This window comes from Podarcis erhardii (genome assembly GCF_964252035.2).
Source record: "Podarcis erhardii genome assembly, chromosome: 13".
In the NCBI taxonomy this organism is placed as follows: domain Eukaryota; kingdom Metazoa; phylum Chordata; class Lepidosauria; order Squamata; family Lacertidae; genus Podarcis; species Podarcis erhardii.
The window spans coordinates 28,022,417-28,039,466 of NC_138502.1; the positions used below are offsets into that span (position 1 = coordinate 28,022,417).

The following is a 17,050-nucleotide window of genomic DNA, read 5'->3' on the forward strand; positions in this document are numbered from 1 at the left end:
AAGCCTTCAAACTTTACATATGACTCCCCTCTCCCACCTCTAAAACCATAGTAGTATGTCTGTAAGGGAAGTTTCCAAAGACTACGTAGGTATGACTCACCTGGAAACCACACACACAGCAATGGAGCATGGGTGAATGTCTGGTTCTGTGATTCCGTCCCCTTTCACTTGGTGATGGGCAAGTTGCTATTTCTTATGAGAGCAGAGGAAACCCGTGGGCAGTTTTCTGTAAAATTCTTAGAATCAGAAGGATGTGAGTCTTCAAATAGTGGCTGCTGTCTTGAAGGTAATACTACGCCTGTCTGTCTGCCCCTGCATACCCATGCCATTCATCATTTGTGGCATATGAATAGCCAGATAAAAAGGCAACCCACTCTCATCTCAGACCAGTTCACCAAAGCTTTCCTCACCAGCTTGTGCGGAGGAGACATTTCTTGCTCCTCGCAGGTGCGTATTAATTTAAAAGTCTGAGCCAAAGCATGGTAGAATGCCATGTAATGCAGATCCCAACCTCATGGACTCATTCCTTCCCTGTGATGGCTCTGAGGTCTCTATAGACTCTTTTGTGACATTCTGCAAAGTCTTGTGCTTTGGGGAGGGAGGGAGAGAACAACTTCAATATTTTGCACACCAGTGTGAAACAAAAACGAGAGTCACTGCATTTGCCAAAATGATTCCAACTGCATTATCTGGAGTTCCTGGGTTGAGAGGGGTGGGTGTGGGTGTAAGTGTGTGTAAAAATGAAGAACTCCACTCCTCAGGAGTGTGAAAATCAAGGCACCCAGTAGCTCCTGGCACCTCTGAAAAATGAGCCCAACAGCTGGCATCTAGGTTGTGGGCAGAGGGCAGGAAGCAGGTTTTTCCTCCTCTTCGGAGGAACATAGAAAATGTTGTTAGCCTCTGCTGCATTCCTGCCCTAATCTGTAGACAAGGGCACCTGTATGCATTGTGGGTACATTGCCTTAACACCAAGCCACCACTCGTAGTTGGTTGCAACTGTGAAAACGTTGGGCGTTCCAGAGGGGTGCAAATATGATTTAATGTTTCCCCATTTTAGTCTGTTGCAGCAAAAACTGCAGAGTTTTGTGGAACGTTGAAGACAAATTTATTATGGCATAAGCTTCTGTGGACCAGAGTCTGCTTCATCAGATGAACGCAGTATTATTCTGGGATGGCAGGCACATATACACATGATGCAGGGGGGAGGAAGAGAGAGGTTGGGGAAGTGGGATGTAGACAATCTTTGGCATCTGTCTTGGGGACAACAGAGGAGTGCACCTTTGGGGCTGAGGTCAAACTATTGGAAGGTTGCAATGCCTGCTGTGGCTGTAGAAACCGATGCTGGAGAAACATGTTTTGTTGCAGCTGGGGCAGATGAAGGTATCCCGTTGAGCTGCTGCGGATGCCCTATGGCATTTCTTTTCTCTGTGCAACGACTTAAATATATGTAAAACGATTACCACCCACAAGGCAGTGTTGATGGTAACGTAAACCTTCCTGGCATTGGTGAGAAATGGGGGCATTTATTTGGGGACCTGTGCCTTTGCCAGGGTCCTAGGACAATGTCTTCGTCCTCGCTCAAGAATTGTGAGGTGTGGATATTTATTTATCCAGAACATCTATAGACACATGCCACACGAACTGGCATGCATTAAAGCATTATTTGTGGCAGTTCTGACCACCCAGGCAGCCAGAGGTATGGCCACACTGTGCAACAATGGCAGAGAACCTGTGGCCCTCCAGCAGCTATTGGGCTCCAGCTCTCACCACCCCTGCCTATGGTGCCATGCTGGCTGGGAGCTGCAGTCGCAGCAGCTCCTCGAGAGCTAATGGCTGCCTGTCTCTGACCTGCAACCACATGGAAGCCAAAGGGAGCAGCGATGATGGAGTAGCAATGTCAGGCTTACTGCTTGGGCAGAGGCCGCAGGCTGGTTGTCCATGCCATTTGAGCTGGCACATGGAAAGGTTTTTTAATTAAGCTGCTACCAGCATGTGGAATGGGGCTGTGCATTTCCAGCTTCTCATAGGCCTCGTGCCAATATCAACAACTTCATAGTGTGTCCCAGGAGCAGCAGTTTGGGAGTGGTGTATGCATGCATGCAGTATTTTGAGAGGAATGGTAAAAATATCTTAGGACAATTCATGATTAGGGAAGAGGGGAATATGCCCCCTCCCCCAGTGGTTGTGTCTATGGCATTGTGCCCCAACAAAGCGTCTTTGCAATTACTTGGGCCCTGTTGGGGTGTCTCCTTTCTTCCAGATTGGCCTGCAATCCGCTTTCTAGTGCCAGGTGAAAGACACACCGCAGCCAACTCTCCTGCTTGGCCAAAGGGAGGGAAAGCCTGTCTTGTAGCAGCCCTCCTGCCCCAGGCCAAAATGTAAACCTTTGACGCGCTGGGAAAGGGGAGAGTTACTCTTATGGAAACAGTTCTTGTCATTTCCAATGTGTGATCCAACCCCATCCCCCTTTAACTGGGAGTACAATCCTACACACCCCTTGGAACGTCTTCATTCACCTAATGAATGATTCTGATTTTTTTCCCCACCAGCTCTTCTGCAAAATGTTTAATTTCTCCCTTCCTTTTATAGACATAAAAGTGTAAGGCTGTTGTCATGCTGCTGTTTGTGTGGCTGCCAATAGGGGGCCACACCATCTCCAGCGCAACAACAGATTGGCAGGCAGGTGAGCAAGCAAGCAAACAAACAAGCGGGGAGGGGGGTAGACTACCCAAGCAAGCTGCTCACCAGAAGGGGAAGCACTTCGGAGGGGCTGTGGGAATAAGTGAAGGGGGTGGGTGAAGTGTAAAGAGAGTCAAGTGTAAAAGGAGGAGGGGTTGGCAAAGGGGTAGATAGGTAGGTGGGGTTGGCGAATAGAGGGAGCAGAGGTGTAAACCCATAGCTTATGATGGCATTGGGACACTTACATCTCATTTTCAATACGGTCCGTGCCTGCGCATGTTTTGGGACCGGTGCAATACTTCATTTTCAATCAGTGCATGTCCTGTAATTTCCTGCTGGAGCCTTGTAACTTTTTATACCACAGGTGTTTCGGTTTCTTTTTTCCCTCCCACTTTTATTGCGCTGTAACGCAAAAACGCCCCTCCAGACGGCAATAATGTAGTAATACTAAGAAAGCATCGTGGAAGAATTAAGAAAGTGGAACCCAGTCTTAATCCACCTGTAATGCACTCTTGCTGTGTCAGTGACATGTTGCAAAAGACACTCAAATAAAAAACCCAGACTGGAATGTCCCTTGGTGGGGGAATTTTGTTTTTTGTTTAGTTAATTTTTAATTGGGATTTTTCAACATAAGATACAGTTAAAGCTGAACTAAAGAGAGAGAAGAAACAAACCAATAAAATTAAAAATAAGAAAGGAAGCAAAGAGAGGAAGACAGAGAGACTGTGTATATACAGTGGTACCTCGGATCTCAAACTTAATTCATTCCGGGAGTCCGTTTGACTCCCGAAACTGTTTGAAAACCAAGGCGCAGCTTTCGATTGGCTGCAGGAGCTTCCTGCACTCAATTGGAAGCTGCGTCAGACATTCGGCTTCTGAAAAACATTTGCAAACAGCAAACACTTACTGTATATCTTAACCCTTATTCCACACACCGAAGAGTGAACCCTCCCATCTCTCACCTGGGAGCTTTCCCCTCTTCCCTCAGCCCCACTCCCTGAGGAAGCCCCGGGGGCCTCCGCTCACGCAAGTCTCTCCATCCTCTGCCCTTCACCTGCCTGTGTGTATCTTCATTTATCCCCAAATATCAATCTTCAAAAACCAAAACATACATGTAAATAGAGTTAACAGAGAGCTAGCATTAAAAGTCACAGAAAAGGCAAGATTAGGAGAGAAACAGAATTAAAACGTCAGCCTTGCGATTCTCTGTCTGCCAATTATGTACATAACAATTATTCAAAATATTTAAAGTACGCACTCCAGAGGGAAATTCTAGCTGGATTAATAAATGTCCTTAGTGGGCAAATTTGTGTTGGGGTTGTACTTGGGACCGTGCAGACGGTGTGAGGTGTGGCTGCCTCTGTTGTTGTTTAGTCATTTAGTCGTGTCTGACTCTTCGTGACCCCCTGGACCAGAGCACGCCAGGCACTCCTGTCATCCACTGCCTCTCACAGTTTGGTCAAACTCATGCTGGTAGCTTCGAGAACACTGTCCAACCATCTCGTCCTCTGTTGTCCCCTTCTCCTTGTGCCCTCCATCTTTCCCAACATCAGGGTCTTTTCCAGGGAGTCTGCCTCTAGCAGTGGCTGCCTCTATCAGAGCTCTTTTGGTACAGCAGAGTTGGGAACAGGGCAAGCCCCAGATCCATGGGGCCACAGTCTGTTGGGAACTTCTCCTTCATAAGCACTGTTGACATTAACGGGGGCCATGCAAGATCTCCTGTTCGTTTCAGTGGGACCCGAGAAGGAGAACTTCCCAGCGGGCCATGCTAAAAATGAATGGCAAGTATGCCCACTGGAAACGACGGGCGCTGTCGGAAGGCCCATTGCAACAAACATGGCAACTGCAAATGCCCATTGACATGATAGGTCTTGATTGAAAAGCTTTAACTAAACCAAGGAATTGATTGCTTTCCTGGTGCATGGTGCTTTGCCATTTCATATTTTCTGCCTCTGGCACCAGAATGTTGTGGTCCTGCCCCGATGGGGTGTGTATATACATAACAAAATATTAAGTGTGCAGCAGCATGATAGAGTACGTCTAGGGCAGAGAGGACCCCCCCCTTCTATTCAAAGTCTTCCATAGGAATCGGCTTCCTCCATCTGCTTCCTTGGGGAGGGGGGAAGGTAGGAGACCTTTTATTTTGTTTTTCATTAATCAGCATTTCCCTTAGTGGTCTGCACTCCATTCTCTCTCCCCCCCCCCTTTCCCGGTGATTTATGGTTCGGCAAGGGCAGCAGGTAGCCAAACCTCCCGACCTCCAACTCATTTGTCTGGAGGGGCTGGGCCACCTGTCACCTCCTGTCAAGGGAGAGCAATAAATGGTCTCCTGTGGTAATTACCCACGGAGGGGAGGGGTGGAGATTGGGTGGTGGTGGTAGCCGGGCCTGGCTGGGCGGCAGAGACCAAGGAGGAACGGCACCCAAGCTTTGGGGTGCAGGAAGAGAGTCGTCTCTGTGTGGTGCCCGAGACCAGGGTGCCAAGATCTCTGCCCTCTTCTGGATTTCCCTCTCAGATTTGGCCAGAGCTGTGGTCCTGTTGCTCATCTGCACCCCCTCCCCATTCCACCTGTCCCCCCCTTGGATGGGATGACAGAATGAAAGGGGTCTTCTTTCTCCTGGTGTGTCTGTGAGGTGGCCTTGCTTCTGCAGACGTTGTTGGAGGGGAAGTTCCTGCCTGGGCAGAGTATAGGAGGGCATGGTGACGTTTGCTCACTGAAAGCTCTCCTCTCAGTGCCAGTTTACAGCATGTTGCCTAACTTATCTTTCTCAGTCCTATGGAATCCAGTGAGGGTAGGCTGCTGCCATGTAAAGTCAACAGCAGCACATGTATTGAGGGAGAGTGTGTGGTCATTATTCTGGATCAAGACAGAGGAAAAGCATGGCAGTGCAGAGAGGTACCAAAAAGGCAAATCTGATGTATCAACAAACATAGCAGTGGGGCTAAAGTTAGATTAAACACTCGGGCCCCTTAAATTTTATTTATTTTGCACTTAGCGGCATAAGGAGTGTGTGTATAGGAACATCAGAAGCTATCTTTTACTGAGTCGCACCAGTCAATTGCTCAATATTGTCCACACTGACAGTCGTGTGTGTGTGTGTGTGTGTGTGTGTGTGTGTGTGACCCCAAATATTTCTACAAGTAAGGTAACATAGGGTCTATTTTATAGAATCATAGAGTTTGAAGAGGCTCTGTTATGGTTCGTGCCTCAAGTCCATTCTATCATCTATCTATCTATCTATCTATCTATCTATCTATCTATCATTTATCATCTATCTATCTGTCTGTCTGTCTATCTATCTATCTATTATCTATCTATCTATCTATCTATCTATCTATCTATCATCTATCATCTATCTATCTATCATCTATCTATATCTATCTATCTATCATCTATCTATCTATCTATCTCTATCTATCTATCTATCTATCTATCTATCATCTATCTATCCTTAAAGTTTTTATAAACAAATTCACATGTGTTGTCTTAATTAAAATGCACGGATTAACTACAGTGGTGCCCCGCAAGACGAACGCCTCGCAAGACGGAAAACCCGCTAGACGAAAGGGTTTTCCGTTTTGGAGGCGGTTTGCTAAACGAATTTCTCTATGGGGTTGCTTCGCAAGACGAAAAAATCTTGCGAGTTCCCACAGTTTTTTTCCGCTCCCCCCCTTTCCTAAGCCGCTTATCAGCTGTTCCGCTGATAAGCCGCTTAACAGCTGATCGCTAAAAGCCGCTAATAGCACTAATCCGCTAAGCTGTCAATGGGCTTGCTTCGCAAGACGAAAAACCGCTAGACGAAGAGAATCGCGGAACGGATTCTTTTCGTCTTGCGAGGCACCACTGTACGTTTGCTAGACAACATCTGAACCAATGTAGTATCTTAACAGCAGCTAATCATGAAGGCCGTGTACTGCCTCCAGTATTGGGGAAGACAGTTGGGAGGGCTACAGCACTCATGCCCTGCTTGGGGGCTGATGGGCCACTGTGGGGTCAGGATGCTCTCCAAGATGGGTCTTTGGATTGGATACCTTACAAATCATAATGAACTGCAACTCCCATCAGTCCCAACCAGCGTTGCCAGTGGTTAGGTCGGGTGATGGGGGCTTTGGTCCAGCAGATATCTAGAGGGCTCCAGAATCTGATCTACAGGGAAATGCAATTCAAGATACTTAGAATTGGGTTGCCTTGCATTTATCTTTGAAAGAAAACAAGAAGGTGATCCCTAGCTGGTGCAAAAAAAGGGGGGAAGGGGAGGGTTCTGGGGGACCATTTCTTCATAATTACCAGAGGTTCCTGCCAGTGTGGCGCAATGGTTAGAATGTTGGACTAGGGCCTGGGAGAGCAGGGTTCAGATCCCCACACAGCCATGAAGCTGACCTTGGGCCAGTCACCATCTCTCAGCCTAGCCTACCTCACAAGGTTCTTGTGGAAGAAAAGGTAGTTTATAAATGTAATAAACACGAACATACATGCAATGCCTGTGCCTTGCTCACTTTTCACCCTTCTTTGGTTACAGCTCTGCCTCTGACTTGGGAGTGGACCTGTTTGCCTTCCCCTACATGCCCGCTTTGGAGGGCCTGACTCAAGAGGGAACTGCAGGAGATCACCTTTGAATCCTCAGCGCTTGCTCCCTCTCACCTGAGCAGTCAACCCGCGGACGGAACGTGCTGCGTGCCCCTGCCTGGCCCCTTGGAAAGGGGAGGCTGCATTGACGCCGAACTGAGTCGTTGGCGGTCCTGGATGAATAAGGCTTCGATGGCGATTGCTCCCTACTCAGCCCCTATGTGAATCCCTCTGCCCAAGGATCAGGCCTGCGGAGTGTACCAGCCATGGCGAGCAACAGCAGCTCCTGCTCCACGCCGGGGAGCGGGCATCTCAACAGCTACCCAGTCCCACACTATGCATTCTTCTTTCCACACATGATCGGGGGCCTTTCACCTCCAGGAGCTCTGCCAGGGATGCAACACCAGCTGCCGGTCAGCGGGTACAGCACACCATCACCAGCCAGTAAGTACCCTACGGTCAAGAGTCAGGGGCTGATGGGCGCAATATGTGCAATGAGAGAGATGGATTCACTTGGCGCAAAGGCAACAGGTTTAGAGCAGCAGGGGCCAGTTTTGAAAGCTGCCACGCTGCATTTCACAGAATGCACCTTTCTTTCCCTTAGTTTGGTGGGGGGGGGTTGGGAAAAGCTGGCTCTGTGAGTTTTCTAGGAGGGACAGCTTTAATTTTGGGATGGGGGTGGTGAAGTAAACTTATGCCACGCTTGCATCACCAACATGCACACACATGGTCTGTGCATGCAGAAGGTCCCAGGTTCCATTCGCCAGCATCTCCAGGCAAGATTGACAGGTGTCAGGGTGATGTGAGAAGAGCTGCCTTTCAGAGTAGGCAATACTAGCTTAGATGGGCAAATAGTCTGACTGATATAAACCAGTGAAACTTCACACTCTCTGGCCTCCTAAGCACTTTTACTACTTTTTAAAAAATTGTTCATTATTCCGGGGTAAGTACAGCATGAGGAAGACAACCAAGAGTAGATCTGTAGCTGAAGAAATGTGTGTTTCTTTAAAACTTTTTAAAAAGGAAGTGGATAGCCCACTTGGCATGTTAGGAGAGAGGCAAGGTCAATTCCAGTATTCAACTTACCGGAATGTCGGTCTTCGCAAGGGTAGTCGGTGTGCTGCCCTCCAAATGTTGCGGACTACAACTCCCATCATCCCTGATCATTGGCAATGTTGGCCAGGTTTGATGGAAGTTGTAGTTCTCTATATTTGGAAGGCCAGAAGTCTATAGTGCAGGTTACAAAACAGAGTGCATGCCGTGTCTTATCTTAAACACTTATTTTTACTCTTCGTAGAATGGTCTCTTCTTGGCCATTTCTTTTGGTTGGTTGTAGCGTTCTTCCCCTTCATCCAGAGACTCCGTGAAGTTGTGTCTTGATGCTGCCAGGCCTCTACTAAATTTGGCATGAAAACATAACGCTAAATTTTTGAAGCTTGGCGCACTTTCTAGCTTTTGAAAAGAGAACGCTTAACATTCTGGAGTTCTAATCTCCCCCCCCCCCCCCGGCTTTAATGTTTACCTAAAATTTGAGATTATAACAGTTGAGCTGTTTCAACATTCGGAAATTAAATAACAGCAAACTTTGCCAACTTGTCCATAAAATCCACAATCATGTGACTTGACACACGCCCAGGCTCTTCCAACACGTTCAGGAATTTTTTATTTTGACTGTGAAGCGTGTTTGATACTCCATTAAGTTTTGAAAACAAGGTTCTTTGGGCTTCTATCCAAGTTTCAGCACCGAGATACAATAATTGATGTATTATATGCATATGAATATTTGGGCAGGCAGCCCTGCTAAACATCTTGACACTCCCATGATTACATATCTATTTATTACATTTTGCACCCCACCTTTCCTACAAGGAATGTGAACCGATGTTGTGAACTGACAACAGCCCTTCCAGGTAGGTTAGACTGAGAGTCAATGACTCACCAAGTGAGCTTCGTAGCTGAGAGAGGATTTGACCTTGGGTTCCTCCGCCTAAACCAGTGCTATAAGACAGTGGTTCCCAATTAGTGGTCCGTGGACCCCGGGGGTGGTCTGCGTAACCCACCCAGGGGATTCTGTGGCACATACCCATCAACTGGAGGCGCTCCAAAATGTGTAAGATTGTGGTGTCCTAAAACCTACATTTTGGGATGCCATGGTCTCTTGTGGGTCACATGACTTGCACGGGATGCTTGTCCAAAAGGACCCGTCGTCAACTGTTGCACGACAATTAGACGCTTTCAAGATGGTTTCCCCCTGTACGTAAGTTAACAGGTGAAAGAAAGCCAAATTTGAATTTGTTGTTGTTGTTCTCCACTCTTAGATACTGCTTGCTCCTGGGCTACATATGGAATCCCGAAAACCTGCTACCTTTTATATGGTTTTTCTTTTAAAAACAACAACAAATTCAAACTGCTGCACAAAGATAATCCCAAGATCCATACCAAGGCAAACTCAGTTCTGAGATCAGTAAATATTGTGCTTGGTAAGAAACTCCCCCCCCCCCCCCAATATTCACTTTCTGGTTGCAGAATTCATACTGTTGAGCGTCATGGAGAGAATAAAAGACATGCAGACTTGGAAGCCCTCTTTCCTGACTCCTGGAAATATTGCTCGGGGATGCATTCATCCTGTCTCCAGTGCCTTAAATTTCAAGTGGAATTGTTTCTGTCTCCTATCTTCTGAAGCCCTTAAAACTTAACGCTGAATTTCTTGGGAGACGTTGGCTGCTCCTCTCAATACCACGCCTCTCACCTGTGCAGTAAAATTATGGAATACACCTCAGAAAAAGGGTGCAGAGCAGGCTTGAGCTCTCCTAGATTGGCTTTGTGGGGTGATAGTGTTGTCAACTCCACCCCGGGACAACCAGGTGAAACGTGCTTGCTTTCTATGTCCTCGCAATTGACTGCACCATCTTGCTTGCTGTGTGTTAGACACAGTACTCTGCTGCGGAAGGAGGAGTTGGGGTGATCTGAGCAAAAGTGTGGAGGGAGATGGAGATGGAAATGAGGTCGAGAGTGAAGTCTTGAACTTGATTCGTTTACCATTCTATAATATTAACAAATGGTGTCTTTTTCAATCTATTTTTTTAAAAAATAAAAAAAAGATCCCTTTAAAATTTAGCTTTTCATTTAATGTTGGGTTGCCTACCAGGTTCTGTGCTCTTGCGCCCAATTCAAGGCTGACAGCTTAATCCTCAAATCGCTATCCTTGAACACGGAAAACTCAAGTCAGCCTTACAAAAACATTGGAGCTGTGAAAATATTTCTGCTCTCTGCGTAATTGCTTCCTTCTGTCTGATTGCTGTTTTCCCTTGTCTCATCCCCCCCACCTCCCAACTTGTCCCTATAACCATCAGAACTAGAAACTTAGATCTCATGCAAGTGTCATGGGAATTATATATATTGTGTGCCCCTGAGCTCTACACCTGTTTTTCTTAACATGGCCGAACGCCCAGTAGACTAGTACCTCCCTCTCCCTCCCTCCAATCCAAATAGGAGGTAATAGATTTCTTTGGGGTCCTGCCATGAAGACTTGTGAATTACTGAGCTTTGAGGTATCCTTGAGCACAGCATGTGGGTTGAAAACTACTAACAAAACATCTCTTCCCTTTAGTATGATGGTGCAACCACTGAACCTCCCCACCCACCCCTTCCAGCCCCCCAGATTTTGGCACATGCTGCATCTCTCTCAATATAACTGCTGATGCAACTTGGGAGAAGCTGTAGAGCCGGAGGGCAAGGAACATCGTTTTGCAACTAGGCAGGAAATTTTAAAAAAACAGGAGTTGAATGAGCTGCTGCTTTGCCCGCAAATCAAGAGGCAATGAAGGAGCCCCCCCCCCCCCAGTCTTTGTATGCTTTGAGGCAGCTCCTGAGCTCTGCTCTTGACTCTTGTATCCCCTTCCATACAAACGTTGTGTGGTTCAAACAATGCAGTGGTTCCCTAGAATTCCTTTGATTGGGGAATCACTACTCTTAGCATCTTGGATGAAGAAAATGCTTCTAATCCATTTTTGAAGAAGAAAAGTGTGATATTTAGCCAATAACTGAAGCCATTTTTGTTTGCATTTTGGAGGGGTGGGGTTTAGTGCTCCACAAGGTTCTCTGAAATTTTCTGTGATCCTTCCAAGTCCTTGGACCCATTTCCTTGTACATTTGTTGCTCCAAAACTCATTTTTAGCATTAGTAAACAAACAAACAAAAAAAAATTACACAGCATGAGGCTTTACGTTGTTTCTTGTTCATCCTCATAGCAAACCTGTGAATGGGAGGAGACAAGTGGTGGTTCCAGTTTACAGATGGAGAAAGATTCCGTGCCCAGTGCCACTGCAGGTTTATAGGAGAGGCTGGTGTTTGTGTCCCCAACAATCCATTTTTCAGTATATACAGAGTATATACAGGGAGGTTGTGAATAACCTTAGCTACGAAATGCTGCAGATTTTGCAGGAAGGAAAGCAGAATCTTGAAACCTGTAAACTTTATAAGTTTTTTTTATTTGCTTACTTTAAATACTCTCTGCTACTCATTATGGGATGGAGCAAGGAACTATGGTATGTGGGATATTGAATTTCAAATTCCTGATGCATGGAAATCTTGCTCAGCCGTCCCCCCCCCCCAAAAAAAAAGTGTTACCAGGCATCACCTACACCTTTCCAAGCTTGTCTTTGCAGTCCTAGGGACTAGAAACATCTATTTTTAAAAAGAAAAAGCTGTCGTCATTAGGAGTGAAACTTCATGTTTTTGCAGACACTAGGCTTTTAAAAAAACCAACCACAACTTTCTAAGCAGTATAAAGTTCAAGGCAAGCTTTGTATGGTTGATTTCCTCTGGAGGGGAGCCAGGATGTACTGTGAGCACGTTTGGTGTTCTTGTAAAAATGTTGATTGCAGGCTCCGAAGGAATCTTAAAAGATGTACCCAATGCAGAACTGTTGCAAGCCAAGGATCCTACAATCTCAGAGCAAACTTCGCTTGTTTCTTTCAAGCACTGCAAGCCAGTTGTCCTTATTTTTAAATACTACTATTTTAATCAATATTTTAAGTATGTATTTATTTAAAGCACTTTAAATACTGCTATTAAATTATAAATTTCCAGGGCAGTTTATAATATATCTTCTAAGACACAATAGAACAACAATCAATATACCGTCCATCAACAGTAAAACAGTGTCAGCAAAATAAGAGATTCATCAGAGGTTGACAGCAGGGGGGAGTGAAATGGTCTTTCCTGTATCTAGCTTGAGCTTTGTTTACATTGGCAGGAGTCTTCCCCAGCCCTAGCCAGGGGTGCTACAGATTGTAACTTTTGCAAGCAACTGCAAGCAACTGCAGTTGCTGCAACCTGCTGCCTTAAAGACATTAAAGACTAGAAGCCAGCTGAACATTCCTAGGGGGACAGTTCAATAAGGGGTCCCACCGCAACTGCAAAATCCCTCTTCCCCCACTGCTCTCCACCTCAATTGAGACAGCAGAGGTACCTGGAGGAGGACCTCTCAGGAACAACTTGGTGTCTGTGCAGCTTATCCCATATGGCTAGACAAGACATATTGCAAGGGTATTTTAGCATCCTTGTAGAAATTAGCCTCCTTGTTTGCTGACTCTAAGGCCAGCCAATATTCTGCCTGCAATATGGGGATGACGCTTCCCTTCCTATATAAGGTTGCTGCAAGGATTTACTGACTAACTAATGCAGTTGACGTGTTTTGAACATTTAAATTACTATATATAAATGGTAAGAATTCAGTTGTGGTGTTGGCGTGTGTTCGGAGCGTACTGTCTGCTTTGGAGACTGAGGCTTATATATTGCAGTAATCCTGGGCACGTATAAGAAAACTCTGCATGTCTTCTGCATGCAAACCCACCCATCTTGTGCATACCCCTTTGTGGCATCCCCAGTAGGGGGGTTGGGTAGGTTTTGCCCCTAACACAGTTTTCACCCCAAAGCTCTGTGCTTTTACTCTTCCCCAGTGGGTCATTCATGTTTGTCGGAGGAAAAGATAAAAGGGTGCGCTTGGGGACATTGGGGGGGGGGGAGGCTACATATTCCTTGTGAACCCCACCAGGAAGAATAAAAGGAGACATCCAGTGTTAATCATGCTTATTATAGGGGCACATCAGCATCTCTATGCTGAATAGTACCAGCCAACAGCTTTTGCCCCTGGAAATCTGCATTTCCCAGAGGAGCACAGGCCCGCTTCATTTTAGAGCTAGGAAGGGAAGTGTGTTTTGGCATATGTCTTGCTTACGGATTTTGGGGGGTCCTTTATTATCTGCGTCCATGGCAGCAAGTGGTGCAGCACTAAAACTGCCAACACATTCGCAAAGCTAAGCAGGGTCCTGTATGGTTTCAAATTGGATGGGGAACCTCGTGTTGAGATTCCTGCATTGCAGGGGGTGGGACTAGATGACCCTCTGGATCCCTTCCAACGCTACAGTTCTATGAAGAAGCTGTATCGCTTGCTGGTCGTTTATTTTCTCCCCCCTTCCTGTTGTTGTTGGGTTGGTGTTGGCATTGTGTTTTGCTATGCCCTGTGGGGTGAGAGGCCCAAATGGCATATCTCCCTGTTCTACAGGATGGGAAGCATGGCGGAGCCTGTATTTTGGATAACCTTGGAAGAATAGCTTGAATAGAATCCATTTCCCCTCCTCCTCCTCCTCCTCCTCCTCCTCCTCCTCCCCCCACCTCCTTTTTAACATTTCTCTTTCATTCCCTCTTATTTTTCTCTATCTCCTCCCCTCTCCACTTTCCAGGCAAGAGAGCCCTTTTTATAAATAACTTGAATAACAGGAAACAAAGGTTTAAAAGGAATAAACAAACCTCTTGACATATGCTGAGGCCAAGGAGGCGCAGTTTGGGAGGGGGCTGTTTGGTGGGGGCTGCATAGTTCAAGTGAGAGCCTGTGTTGATCACTCACCTCTCTTGCCCTCTGTTTGAGGGTCAAGATCCTTTGGTTCTGTTTCAGCAATTTGCGTGTAGAGTTGAGAAGGCGAGTAGGATAAGGAGCTGGGACTCCTAGGTTTCACTTCTCCTCATCCATGGGTGCTTTTTCTGTTTTTGATGTTGAATTTTAGTCTGTCCAGTTTGTGGATGGAGTAAGATTTCAGGTCTGCTCGGCGAGGTATGGGACCAAGAAAATTAGCGTGTTTGTGTTTTTGTGTATGTTTAAAAACTCAGCTTTCGTTTAAGTGTTTCGTTTCAAGCACAAGTGCAATTGAAAAATAAACAAAAGCACTGACAAAATGGCCTTGATGACAGTAATAGAGTTTAAAACGTTGAAACGAAAAGCAAAATAATCGTCAGGACAACATCCATGTCAAACCATATACATTAAAGCAAACTGTAGACCCAGATTGATTTAGTTAACGGAACAGCAAGCACACGGACCGAGAAGGCCAAATCTCAAAATTGGTTAAAGTGCTTTATCCAAAAACAATGCCCGCCCCCCCCCCCCGCTAAATGCAGGTCGTTCTCTGCTTTCCAGATTGCTACCTATAAAGACCTCTGGCATGGTCAATTAAGAAGTGAATTCACATTCCGTTTTTTAAGTGCATCCCTACGATATTTAAGCATGCACTTGAAAACGTAAAGTGTGACTGTCAAGTGTGGATAAATGTGGGTTTTCAAAACCTCATGTGTTATGTGCATTCTCTTCTTGAGGAAATGCAGCCAGCACTTATATCTCTGTTGACTGAATCTAGAATTTGGGTTTCTGTTCATTCTGTGGGAAATGCTACGTTCTTCTAACCTCATCCACACGTCTGCTTGCCCTGCCTCTTTCCCTCAGGGAAACCCAGTGTTTACCACTGAATTGGATCAAATGTCAATCATGTTTTCTCCAGGTTGATGTTTGCTCTGATTTAGCAAGAAGGAATGGGTTTTCCAGAGAGGGAGGGTGGCAGGGCAAAGGCAAAACCGCTCTGGTGGATGGCTAGAAAGCACGGGGCAAGCGGAAGGCTGCCCTGACCCTGCTTTCTAGGCACAGGAGAAGCGGAAAGAGCCCTTTCTTGGTAACAGATGATACTTAAACCCGTTTGCTCTGGTATGAGATATGGAAGCTAGTCCCTTCTCAGTTCTCTTGGCCGTCTGCTTCCCTCTAGCCCACCTTAGTTTGGACTTTATAGTAGAAGCTGCAGACCTACCAAAGAAGCTTCTAGGACTGCATCCCAGGGAGAGCCATGTTCAATGAATGAGGAGGCCCAGAGTGGGTGGGTGTGAAATATATTGGCTGATGTGGGCACCCCTAAGTTGGACTGCCTGGGACTGGGACTCCTGCTGATTCCCAGGGGTTATTCCGTCCTGTGTGCAGCAGGACGCCTTGAGAACATGAGCTTCTGTATGTTCTAGGGCTTGGCACTGAACTTTGATGTATCCTGGCTGTGGTTGGTTTTGAGAGGGATTTTTTTACAAAGGGATAGTACCTCAATCTGCATATTCTCATTAGAACACATTGCATAGAATTCATGTAGTGCTGGTTCTCAAGTACAATATGCAACAGGCAAGGGCTCAGATTCTGGAGGACTGTTGAAGCAGCATTAGCCTGTAAGCACTAAATAGCCTCAGGAATTCAGTGCATAACTTTGGGGAAACAGTTCTTAAATTAGGTCCAGTGTGCTGCAGAAGGCCACGATTCACATGCTTCCTAGCTGCTCCCTTTCACCCCGCAAATGCCATTAGACTCCCCTCCTCCCAGCCTGGAATCTCAGGTCAGGGAATTCTCTCTGAATCCTGGCTCCCTGCCCTTCTCTCCACCTACTTGCCTGCTCTGTCTAGCACATTCTTAGCATTTGCTCAGTGGGGCAAAGTTCACCCACCTCAGCTTTCCCAGAGCTGACAAGACTGGTTCCTTTTGCCTCAAGGCTCCAAGTTGCGCTGGCATGGTGCCCACTTCTTCTGGGGCCCACGATGTACTTGGGGGTGTTTTCGCATGTGCAGTTTCAAAACCGAGAGGTTGCACAAATTAACATCTTCTGCCCTTGAAATAGCAATGACTGGTTTAACTAGGTGACATGAAGACACTTTGCACATGCTCAGAGGCTTTGCTTTCCATCTCCATCCCCATCATTCAGCCCAGACACTGAGATCCAGCTCTAAGGGCCTTCTGGCAGTTCCCTCATTGCAAGTACAGTAGTACCTCCAGTTATGTAACCCTCTGGTTACGTAAACTTCAGGATGCGAAAGCGGCAAACCCGGAAGTATTTGACCGGGTTTCACTGCGCGTGCATGCGCAGAAGCGGTCCTCAGGATGCGGAAACCTCGGGATCCAACCGGACCTCCGGAATGGATTCCGTCCACAACCGGTGGTACCACTGTAGTGAGGTTACAGGGAACGAGGCAGAGGGCCTTCTCGGTAGTGGCACCTACCCTGTGGAACACCTTCTCATAAAATGTTGAGTTAAGTAACTATACAACATTTAGAAGACAACTGAAGGCAGTCCTGTATAGGGAAGCTTTTAGTGTTTAATGCTTTATGATGTTTTTGTATATGCTGGAAGCCATCCAGAATGGCTGAGGCAACCTAGTCAGATGGACAGGGTATGAATAATCAAACTGTTGTTGTTGTTGTTTCAGAGCCTTGACATTAAAAAATGGGTTGCAGGTGGTCTTTATAGCTGCTTCTCTTCTTCTTCTTCTTCTTCTTCTTCTTCTTCTTCTTCTTCTTCTTCTTCTTCTTCTTCTTCTCTTCCCTTTCCTTCTTTCCTTCCTCCAACAGGTGTGCATTTCAGTTTTGAGGAGCCCTAAATTTCTATACCACTTCCCTCTAATCTCTGAGGGGAATGGTTAATATCTGAGCTTTCTGTCCGGTCATTT

At 46.3% G+C, this 17,050-nt stretch overlaps 1 protein-coding gene across 2 annotated transcripts in view; it reads left to right on the forward strand.

The window, feature by feature from the left end:
• RARA (retinoic acid receptor alpha) overlaps positions 1-17,050 on the forward strand; it is a 186,876-nt gene that overhangs the window by 68,939 nt on the left and 100,887 nt on the right. For both annotated transcript variants that reach the window (XM_081838030.1, XM_081838029.1), the window contains one exon: positions 7,200-7,690. In XM_081838030.1, coding sequence (XP_081694156.1) covers positions 7,513-7,690 — 178 coding nt within the window. In that variant the 5' untranslated portion in view covers positions 7,200-7,512. The remainder of the gene's footprint in view (positions 1-7,199; positions 7,691-17,050) is intronic.